This window comes from Amblyomma maculatum, chromosome 10 (genome assembly GCF_055883805.1).
Source record: "Amblyomma maculatum isolate TAMU_Amacu chromosome 10, ASM5588380v1, whole genome shotgun sequence".
NCBI classification, from domain to species: domain Eukaryota; kingdom Metazoa; phylum Arthropoda; class Arachnida; order Ixodida; family Ixodidae; genus Amblyomma; species Amblyomma maculatum.
Genome location: NC_139353.1, coordinates 120,504,835 through 120,516,502, shown reverse-complemented (window position 1 = coordinate 120,516,502; position 11,668 = coordinate 120,504,835). Strand labels below are relative to the sequence as shown.

The 11,668-nt window shown below is 48.5% G+C and overlaps 1 protein-coding gene across 1 annotated transcript; it reads right to left on the bottom strand.

Annotated features, from left to right (window-relative positions):
* On the bottom strand, positions 1 to 4,005 carry LOC146177349 (uncharacterized). Its single transcript, XM_084581132.1, has 3 exons — positions 3,785 to 4,005; positions 2,302 to 2,551; positions 1 to 481 (listed from the first exon to the last, which is right to left on the bottom strand). Exons 1-3 carry the CDS (start codon positions 3,883 to 3,885, stop codon positions 158 to 160), a joined length of 675 nt encoding a protein of 224 aa, XP_084437258.1. The 5' UTR covers positions 3,886 to 4,005; the 3' UTR covers positions 1 to 157.
* Positions 4,006 to 11,668: the final 7,663 nt, after the last annotated feature.

Here is an 11,668-nt window from a genome sequence, read left to right as displayed (position 1 = left end):
TTTATTAAATTTACGTCCTTGCTAAAGGGCATGCACAAACCACACTCTTTGTTCGGACATCCAGGGCCTTGGTAGCTTCTGTAAGCCACAGCTAGTTTGTGCATGAGTATTCGAGGGAGGATGAAGGCCGTCAGCGTATCGCAAAGCACCGCCGTCGTCAGCCGTTTCGCCCAACCGCACAGGACGCTGCGAATCGGTCGAGCGATCGGCGCACGTGATTGGTTAGCCCGTGCCGCTCTCCGCAGCGGACCCTGGAGTCATCGGCGTGCATAGCGAAGAGCACGGCGCCGGCGAAGTGGCGCGTGGCGTCGAATAAGCGCGAAGAGTTCGGCCCGAAGCCGGCCTGCCAGAAGCGGTTCTTGTGCACCACCTGGCAGTCACCGTAGGGCGAGTAGAGGCGGTTGTAGCCCATCTTGGTGACCATCTGGCACATCTGCCAGTAGCTCGAACCAGCCGCCATCTTGACCGTGGGGTCGCCCTCCTGCGGATGTACCGTAACGGACAGTTAAAACCCGCATGCTGCCGAAATGTAATTTGTGCTCACGGATTGCGCGTTTTGAAGTGTTCTTATGGAGGAAGAATCGGGACTAAGAGTGAGTTGCTAGTGATTAGTCATTAGTATCCTGAGAGCCGTCATATATACAACTAATGTTTCAGACATAAGCCGCGTCGAAGTCATTCGAGTGTTCAAAACAACATTAGCTCCATTGTTTTGCAAGGAAGTTCAAGAAAATACATTTCGTGATAATAGATTTCAAGGATTCACTGGATACCAATCTTTACGTTTACCAAGTTTACGTGTTTAACGTCCCGAAAGTGTAATAGCTAGTGAGCAGTGGCTAGGGCGCTCGACTCATGGACGCAGTTTGGATGCGAGATCGAATTCCGCTCGCAGTGATCGCTTCTCGATGGAGGCGAAAAGCACGGCGCTGGAAACAAAACAGAACGTTTAAAAACTGTGCGATGTCAGTGCACGTTAAAAAAAAAAAAGCCAGGTGGTCGAGATTTACGAAGCCCTCCACTACGGCGTCTCTATAATCTACTATATCCTGAGCCAGTTTGGCACGTTAAACCTCTTAACCAAACCACAGTGAATTCGGCTATGATGGACGCTTGTGTGTAGGGCTCTAGAAATTTCAACTGCTGAGGGTTTTTTAACCTGCACTGGCATCTCACAGCGCATGGGCGCCTTAAGCTTTTAGATGGAGTCAGGTCATTTTCTTTGTATATAATGCCAGCGTTGGCGTACATAAGTAATTAAATGAATCACGCTAATTACGCAGCCAGTTAACTAATTTTTAAAGGATAACTGTTTCTCTCCCAAATATATCTTAAACATAAGCGCTTACTTGAAATTCCAGATTTGGAGCCGGCTAATGGCAACCTGCTTTTAGGATTTAGAAAATGCAATCACCTTTCGCGCTGTGGCTCAACGAATTTTGTCCATCTCTCGTAGAATTAAAAAATCTTTCCCATGCCGAGCCTGCTCGGAGACGTCCATCAAAACGCGTCACTTGTCGGTGGACGTGCCACGATGCATGCAGGACGTCCTCTTTGCCTCCCAAATTGTTCTCCTTAGTCCCGACCGCGCTGGCACGTGCCGCTGCTTGCATCTGCAGCCGAGGCGCCTAAAGATAGCGTAACATGCGGTTTTCATGGACATTACTCCGCAGGCGCGCGATTTTCGAATTCGATGACACGTGGACAAAGCTTGTCAAGCCACAGCACGAACGGACGGATGGCGGGCACATACAGAAACGAAAAGACAATGATGAAATCGGCGGATGGGGGATCTACCATTAGCGCACTGGAAAACCTCCCGAGCCTCCTGTCAGGCTTACCAATGACTGGCACACTGCTTCATACAGGTATCTATTATTTGAACCGAAACGGTCAGTATGGTGACTCCGAACATAGAAGATGAGGAAGAGGAGGAGGAAACAACTTTAACGCACAATTAAGCGACGAGATTGTCCTGGGCTAGGGACACCAAAGCCAACTGGTCTTTCAGGTGGTCAGAGGCATACAGCCCGCCACGTTAGGGGAGGAGGTTGTGGAAAATGAGGTGACTGAATTGCAACAGGACAGGAAAACATGCAGTGTTCTAAGTAGACATAGCAAAGCAAAAACTGGCTCTTAGTCAGGACAAAGTCAGCTTTTATCGAGCGCTTTCCTGTCATGCGCAGTTTTACTGACCACGTCGTTGGGATCATGTTTGCAGAACTCAAACGCAAGTTACGTTAAGGTTTCTACTGAGATTACATGTTAAGGCATATAATAAACACGCGGAGAGGAACTCACGTTGAAGGCGCCTGAGCGGTTGAGGAAGTAACTGGCCGCCTCAAAGGTGACGCTGAAGAGGAGCCGGCGCGCCACCGACCGCTCGAAGCCTGGCAACGTCTCGCGGAGGTCGGCTAGCAGCCGCGACACGCTCGGCGACCGCGTGGCGCCCCCCAGCGCGAACGGCATGGGGCATGCGGCCGCGCTCTCCGGAGCAGGGGACAGGTCGTGCGTGCGCAGAACAACGATGTCCTGCACCAGAGAGAGCACGCTGTGCCCCACCCATGCGGGAATAATTGTAATCTTCATTTGTCCCTTCTAGAAAATGTAATTAACATGAAATATAATTGTGTATTTTAATGCATAATCGTCTATAATTAGGGTATCACGTTTAACAAAACGTAAAGCAATTCATTAATTGGTGTTTAGTTAATGTTACTCTCGTATATTTAATACAAGACATTCGACACTGAAGCAACGTTGAAGCAAGCGATATATGTTTGCCATATATGGCGTAGATGCCATGGAGGGAGTGAACGTGGACGACGCATTTGTTTTTTGACAGACAATGCTGCAACTGCACACTGAGATCAATCTGGACGAACAGAGGAGCCGAACTGGTTTTACCAGATGCATCCAGTTGGTCTAACCAAAAGTGCGCAATGTGTCCAACTGAATATTTGCACATAAGGCAAACAAATAAGAAATAATAATGGCTGTTTTAATAAGAGCTATCAGCAGCTAAATCTCAATTGTATTAGTCGTTCGCAGCCACACTTTGACCGAAAGTAAAATAACTGAAATAATTCGGCAGGCGCCCCTTCCAATGGCTCGAACATCATATTCTCAGAAATGGGACATACATATAACTAGTAACTACCACATATAATAGCGTACTGTCACTATAGATATTACAGAACACTGATAATGATGTTAACTGTACTTCGCATAGTCTGCGCCTGTGTATTAGTGCATGCATCGTCATCATCCTCTCCCAAAACAGGCAATGCGAAAAAAAATATCGGTCACCTTCTTTCAAAAATTACACTATCATGTTGAATACGTCCTCCATACCTCACCGCATTCTACTGCATTGACTTTATGTATGCTTCAAGCCTCAAGAAAGCCGAGCCCTGCGGCAGCATTCAGAATGATTTGCCACTTCAGGCCCAAACTTTGCATCTCCTTGAGCACTGCCCTTGGAAAACCATATCAAAGCCGAAGGAAAAGAAGTTCAGGTTAGGGTTTACGGGTTTAACGTCCCTAAACGCCTGAGGCTATTTCAGGCGCCGTAGTGGAGGGCTCCGGAAATTAAGACCGCCTGGGGTTCTTTACCGTGAACAGCCGACATCGCACACTATACCGGCGCCTTTCGGCTCGCCTCCATTGAAAACCGGCCGCCGCGGACGGGATTTGGACACGGGCACCTTCGAGTTCAGAAGTCGAGCTCTAACCACTGAGGCACCGAGGGGAGAGAGAAGAAAAAAAGGGTTGATGGACCAACCTGGTGGGTGACAACGGGCCGTTGGGCTGCTCCTTGTGGAAGAGGACCACGGCTGACACGAACAGGTCCATCCGGCCCAGGTCGTCCCGCATGCGCCCCATGTGGGCAAGAACTCGGCGTCTGAGGCTGTGGACGTGCGGTGCGACCGGTAGAAGAAGAGCAGCCCGTCCAGCTGCTTGGAGTGCAGCCACGTGGCCACCAGAACACTCAGTTCGTTCGGGCTAGAGCCGCGCACCTGCGTCCCATCGCTTACGTGAATGTGGAAGAAAGAGACGGGACCACTGCATCGCATTTTGAAATGCATCACGAGAAATTCGAGATACGCATAACGTTCAGCGTGAAGACGGGGCCAGGTCCGGCGTACGAATCAGCTCTTTCTTCTGCAGGGAAAGCCATGTACAAGTGCGAATACTATGGAACAGTGTCTTGACAGCTGTTTTTCAGCATAGCATACTGCGTTAACGCACACACACAGGCACTCACGCACACAGTATATATATATGTTGTGTGTTTGATGTGAATGGCAGCTAATTGACGGTCACGTGGTCCGTCTGGAGTTCTGGGTTCCAATTAGCGCCTCTTTAACCTTCACTTAACAATACTGACAAATACTGCCGCCACTTGAAGTGTCATTCGATGTCTCGTTGCATATGGCATACAGCTACAAGTCGCGTTGGAGTTACGATTATGAGATGTTCCACCTGACGATGTGTAAACTCACAACAATGGATCACCTCCAAGTGCATAGAGCTCTGCGTAGATAACGAACACATTCTGCATATCTGTAACAGAAAAAAATATATTTCAAATTTCTCACCCTCTGTTCCTCCATTACAGGGACTGATGTTGAGTCGACCCATAACGGCTGACGTCATGCGACATCGGCCAGCGTGGAAAAGAATATGAGAGTAAAATGAGTATACACGCCGTTATGATAATTTTTGTAACCTCAGTGTGCCTGTACACACTAATGTTTATAGCCTGATTCGGTGGCGTCCGGTAACAGGCTCGAATTGGGGGCCATGGTGTACAATGCCGCTCTTTGACCTGATGCGCGGCCAATAAATATTCGTTGAAGGCACTTAGATCTTTCCTAAGTGCGGTAAGTGAATGCCTTTCCTGCGACTGTTTGCACTCATTTGCCTTTTCTTTCTTTTTTCTGCTTGCTCCATTTTATATAATTTTTCTTCCTATTTTTACTTTCTACTTTTTTTCTATTTTGGCTGTGTTTACTCTTTTTTACTGTGTTTACTCTTTTCTTCTTTTACTTTGACAGTTTTCGTTGTAACCCATGACGAGGCTTGATATTACAGATTTGCAAGGTTTTTGCACGCTTAATGCACAATTTCCAACTTCGTGGCTCTTTTCACTTCTTCACAAAATATCGTCGTCAATGGCTCTTTCGACGTCAAATTTCTTTTCTGACTCCATTTTTTTTTTTCAATTACTCCATATCAACGAAATTTTGCACATACAGAGTTATTACCCTGTGCCTCATATACTCATTCCTGTACTCAAATATCGCACAATTCTTCGAAGTGTCCGTCCCTCTGCCGACGGACACTTTCTTGGCACGCCCATCATGAGCCTATAAAGGCTTTCGCCTTGATATGAAGCCAGCGCCATGCACAAGTAAAACATAGAGCCATTGGAGCAAAGAACCGACAGGTAGAACGCAAATATCCACCTGGTTGTAGAAGACCGCCGTGGTCTGGACGCCGTTGCCGTTGCATACAGCGGCAGGCTCGGACGTTGGCGCCGCAGCAACGGGAATGCGTCGACCCCGTCGGGTCCTTCGTCCTCGGCGCGCCGGTGGAACACCCCGCGTGCAGACAGGTCGACGCAGCAGTAGAGCACCACTGTGCACAGTGACACCGGCACATCGCGCAGCGAGTAGCCTCCGCGGCCGGGCTCGAACACGCACCACAGGTGCCGGCCGGAAGAAGCACCGTCGGTAACCGTTAGGGTCTCGCCGAAATTGGGGTTGTCCACGCCGTCAGAGTAGTCGGCCGCTTTCAGGCGCCTCGGCTTTTACGGAACCGAGCAAAAATTTCAGTTAAAATCACTGCTCTGCAAATGACTGCATTAATTGAAAGAATTCTCAATCGCATGTCGTTTGCACGGAGTTCATTTTGTTTGGTTTAGGTTTGACATGCCGGAGGGACTCAAGCTCTGAGGGGCACCATAGTGGAGGGCTCTGGATAGTTTTGACCACCTTCAACAGGGAGCCAACTCTGCCATTTACAGGTGGCTACTGCCTGGATTGGATTGGACTAATTTCGTTGGCTGTAAAGATCAATCGGATTGGATCAGTGGCGGAGGGCGACCTCTCCCACGCAGTCCGCAATCTTGGCTTCTGTGTACTTATCCGACTTCCTTAGGCGTCTAAGCCAAGCCCTCTGTGCCGGTACTGGTCTTCTGATTGTGCGTTTTCCTTACTGTCACGTAGAAATTATTCCCCTGTTCCTGCATACATGCGACCGAAAATAAGCATTTGGGGTCGACAGGTTGTTTTGTAATTTTCGATCGAAGAATGGAGATCGCGACTGTCTGTTTTGGCTTTAATTTTCGTTCAAGCATACATTCTTGGCTTGTCAGATAGATGCCATCGTGACTCAGTGGCCAAAAATGAATAAACAATGGATAGACAAGTCCATGCTTCCAACTAGAACGAATAGAGGAACACTAATAAGTGGTAGAGTTCCTTGGCAACGTCGTTATGATCACCGACAAATTGAACCGGCACAGCTAGGTACGGAAATAACGTGAACGGGCTCTCTGTGTAGCGGAAAACATCAGTAACAAGCGAGGTAAGGAGGCTCCAGGCAGGGGCCTCATCTCCAAGAGCAGGTGAAGGGGTCGCTTTTACTCTAACCTGTTTCATGCTTTGAACAACAGATAACGGAACTCAAAGCAACACTTATGAAGCGAGAAAACCAGATGAAGAAGGCTATTGGCCCGAGGCTTTTGGAGACAACTAGGGAGGTGCGAAAGCAATAATTCCGTGACATGTCAGACGGTTCCTTTCTTTCGAGACGATCTGCGTTTTCTTACGGATTGGGAGGCAGGTTTCAATGGTTTCGGCTACACGCGCATTATGCCAGGACATCACGGTTTATTAAGACGAAAGCCTAAATGCCTCATTATTGTCGACAGAAGGTTATCGACCTAAGGTTGTCAGCAGAAGATTGTCAGCAGTGGCGTTACGCTTTCGAGATCGAGATTTAAAAATAAATTAATAAACCTTGTCTCCACCGAGATTCGAACCCCCATCCCTTGGATCCCCATCCCTTGGATCCCCAGCCCAGGGCATTAGAACTGCGCCACGCCCCAGATCGTGAAAAGCTATTCATAATTCCCCTTGTCTACCGCGAGGATGATAGTGGGATTCCGTGATTCCTTTCCTGTGCACGAATTATAGGGCCCTGGTGAACTTCGATGCCTTAAATGAAATGCTGCTTGTGTTTGACAAGGGGCGCGCAATGTACCGTCACGACAGGTCTTCAAGTCGCCAGACGATTCATGCATATACGAAGCTGTTCCCGCCGGGCGTCCGATCCAGGTGCGGTGCCTTTCATTGGCCGCTTCCTCGAACGCCGCACCACACAGCAAGCAGAAGCAGACCCAGATATCTAGTAGGCGTTGTTAGTACAACAGGCATCAGCGGTGTTTGAAATTGATTTACAGGATAGAAAAGGCGCAGTATCTGTCACAATTCTCCGCGGATTTATTTATAACTGATTTATTTATATGAAAGGAAAGGCGCAGTAACTGTCCCACTTGTTTTCTGTGAACACCGCAACCGCGCCGTAAGGGAAGGGAGGAAGATGGGATTGAAAGTGGAAAGAGAGAAAGAGGAGCCGTAGTGGAGGGCTACGGAGTAATTTCGACCACCTGGGGATCTTTAACCAGCACACGACGCCTCTTCGTTTCGCCTCCATCGAAACGCAGTCACCGAGGTCGGGTTCGAACCCGACCTCGGCGACTGCGTTTCGATGGAGGCCACATATACCACGCCGTAAAGAAAGATTGGAAGGTGGGAGTGAAAGAGGAGAGGGAGATAGGGGTGGCGTAGTGGAGGGGTATGATCCACCGCGCTGTAATGGCTTTCAGCTTATTGGTTTGGTAAAACTTCATTTCCCACAGTAGGGGTCCTGAAGGACACTCGGCTAGGCGCCAGGTGTAGAGGGCAGCTCCCACGTTGGCACAGAGGGTGGTAACAACTTTTATTGCCACGAAATGAAAGGAATTATTTCGGGCTGGGGCGAGTCTAGGGTGGCCTCCAGTCGGGAGCGACCTCTTGCGCTCGCGTGACGAGGGCCAGTTGCGTAGTTTTTCTTGGGCTGGCCAACAGCTTGTCCCATTCCTCCGCTGAGGGAGCTGGCAAAAGTGTCTTTGGAGGGTGATTGCTGGCGCATTCTCACAGTATATGGTCTTGAGTGGCCTGCGTCCCGTCACCGCAGTGCCGGCATGCAGGGTTGAATTCTCCGTTTGTAATTAACAATAGTCGGTAGGGGCTAAGAATGGCCTTTGTTTGTAGGCGTCTGAGTGTCGTGGCTTGCGCCCAGTCGAGGTCGGGGTGAGGGGCGGGGTACGTGCATCTTAGCTCGCGATAAAAGTTTGTTACCTCCGCGTATGTGCGCGGTGCCTCGACAGGCGCGTCCGTTCCCGATAGATCTCCCGTCTCCCGGTTGGTTAAGCCCCGGGCTACACGGTCGACCCCTTCGTTTCCGGAGTTACCCCCGTGAGCAGGAACCCATACGAGATTGATGTTGCGATTGAGAGATCGGTTGCGGAGAATTCGCGCCGCGAGTGCGCTTACAGAATTTTTGGCGAAATTTTGAACGGCGCTTTTTGAGTCGCTTAGAATAGTTTTGGAGCGGGGATCCGCGATGGCCAGTGCGATAGCTACTTACTCTGCCTCGGATATGGAGCTAGCACGAAATGTTATGGCGTTAATGAAGGTTGACTTTGGAGTGGCCATACATGCCACGTATGCTCCGTTTTTGATGTGTTGAGCTGCATCCACGTACACTGCTTGAGGATCGTCCTGGTACTGTTTCTCAAGGGTCTGTGCCCTTGTCTTCTAGCGGGCATCATGTCTACCTGGTAGCATGTTTTTGTCTATTGGTTTAACAACTAGTCTACTAGTTATGTCAGCCGATAAATGGGATGTTGCGCACACCTCCTCAGCGGGGTGTATGTGGAGCTTGTCGAGAATTACGCGTCCCGCAATGCTGCGTGACAAGCGGGTCACTTGTCACAGAGAGCCCGAAGCTCTCCACCGCCGCGCGGGCCTCCTGGACAGCCCGATGCTGATCATGTAGTGAAGCACGTTTTAACACTTTGGCCCAATGTTCCTTGTTCTTAGCGTAGGCGTCGCTCGATGCACAACCACACAGCATATGGTTTAAATCTACACGGTCACTGCACCGTTCACACACATGTTGTCCATCGTAGTCTGGGTCGATGTGCTCCATGCGCCAGGGATTGGAGTATGAGTTCGTTTGGAGCAAGCATAACGTGACTGTTCGCCCCATCGCACTTCAGTTTATTGAAGATCTCTACCCTTTAATGGACCAAAATTCCCTCTAGAATGTTTTTTTTTATTCTGGTCCTGGGCGCGTAATTTCAGTGCACTTGAAAGATCCGCGGGAGGTTCAAATCCTTCGGGACCATTTCCCTACGGCGCATCGATCTAGCCGTTTTAACTGCATCACCTTTCTATACCTTCCCCCCCCCGCTACGCGGTTCTGATGTGTACAGGGAAGTGGTGCAGTGACAGGCGTCCCTAAGTTTGTCAAATGCTTATCTCATCCCATTTCGATAAGGACTATTGAACCGGAAATCACATCCCTCCAGATGGAAATCCCCAATTCCCACTGGAAACGACACTCATTTCAAGCTGGATCCCAAGCGATTTTCCTGCACACTCCAAAGGAGGCGTGCGCACACCCTCTTCTTCTTTTTATATATAATTCGCAAATAATTGTTTTTACACACTGCTGGGAATGTTGTTTAATATCGCTGTAAGATGGGAATGCAAGCGAAGGTGCACATCGTCCATAGCTAGCGTGTAGTGAGATAACTGTAGTGGAGGAGACTCCCCGTGGAACGCACTTGGAAGTGCACCGCATTGCACGTATTTATTTTGTTTGCTTCGCAGCTTTCGGACGAAACTCGCAAGGCGTGCGAGCTGCGGCAGCTTAGCACGCAATTCTGAGTTCCTGCGATGAGAAAACTGCAACGAGTTGGCCGGACATCCTAGACAGTATACCCAAACAAAACTCGGAGAAATGCCTGCGTAATGAGCGCGCCGAATATGCGGCTTTAGCATGAACGCTTCGTAAAACTCCGAAAGGTAGCTTTCATGCATAGGAAAAGCTTATTTACTAAACTGTGCAGCAGTGCAGAGTTGTATCGCAAGCCACCTGCTCTGCACACACATGACAAGGAGTGGTTCGACTGAGCTCTACTTTGTTATATGACGCCATGTCAAGGAAGTTTACACACTACAGAGCGGCGCTATAGTCAGGAGCTTTTGGGAACGTCCTGCACAATTCAGTTAACATAAACTTACTGGGGTGCACTTAAGTCTGCTTACGTGCAGGAATGTGAAAGCATTGTGAGTTCTGTGTCAAGTTCCGTTTCCATTCTTAGTTCTTAGTTTCCATTCCTTAGTTTCCGTTTCTATTAGTAAACTCGGACGAATACCAATTTTAGGGGTTCAGGGCGCCAAATTTTGGAGATGGCCCACACAGATTTGCAAGTCACTACTCAGTTGACCGTACCTAAATTACGTTAGACAGTAGTTTTGGTAAAACGTGGACGGAGTCAAATTTCGAGGGTCCAGGCAGGTCGTCTTAAAGGGCGGCCCACCTAAAGTTTGGAGGTCAGCATTTAGTTGACCATATTCATATTCAGTTCAACACCAATTTTGGGCAAATTCTGACGAGGTCGAATTTTGGGGGTCCAGAGGCGAATTGTTTGGGGTAGCCAATCCCAATCTGGAGGTCAACACTGAATTTGTATTACTCGATTTTGTTTATATCAGTTTTGATAAAAATTCTGGCCAAGTCAAATTTTGAGGGTTCAGAGTGATAAATTTTGTGGGTGATATATCCACTTTAAAGGTCAGTGCTGAATTGACCATACTTATTATACATGAATATTGTCTAATTCCAACAAGGTCAAATTTCGGGGTACAGGGAGCCAAACTTTTTGGGTGATTCATCCCGATTCGGAGGTAACCACTGAATTGGTCATGCTCGAATTAGGTTGTATAACAGTTTTGGTCCAATTCTAACGGGGCCAAATTTTGTAGGGGGCCCATTTCTATTCGGGGGGCTGAATCGGCCATATTCGAATCAGGTTATTAAACATCAATTTTGATTCAATTCTGACTAGGTCAAATTTTTTGGGTCCAGGGGCTAAATTTACGGGAGATCCATCCCAATTAAGGGGGTCGCAGCTGAATTCGCCATACTCAAATCAGATTATTATACATGAATGTGGTCCAGTTCTGAAGAGGTCATTTTGGGGGTCTACGGGGCCACATTTTGTGGGGGATCCATTCCGATTCGGAGGTCACCACTGAAGTGGTAAAACTCGAATCAGGTTATTATACATTAGTTTTGGTCCAATTCTGACGAGATTAAATTTTGGGGATCGAGGGGGCCAAATTTGTGAATGATTTATCCCAATGTGGAGGCCGCCGCTGAATTAGCCATACCCGAATCAGGTTATTACACACTAATTTTGTTCCAATTCTGACGAAGTCAAATTTTGGTGGTCCAGGGGACAAAACTCGCACCGAGATTTGAACTCGGATCGCTGGATTCAGAGTCCAGAGTGCTAACCATTACACCATGAGACCTGAACTCC

Bases quoted from the DNA above. Each gene is read 5' to 3' on its own strand.
- LOC146177349 (XM_084581132.1), bottom strand. From the start codon at position 3,885: ATGGGGCGCATGCGGGACGACCTGGGCCGGATGGACCTGTTCGTGTCA. The intron at 2,552-3,784 runs GTTGGTCCATCA...GGTGGGGCACAG, and splicing joins GGCCCGTTGTCACCCACCAG to CGTGCTCTCTCTGGTGCAGG. The intron at 482-2,301 runs GTGAGTTCCTCT...GTACATCCGCAG, and splicing joins ACCGCTCAGGCGCCTTCAAC to GAGGGCGACCCCACGGTCAA.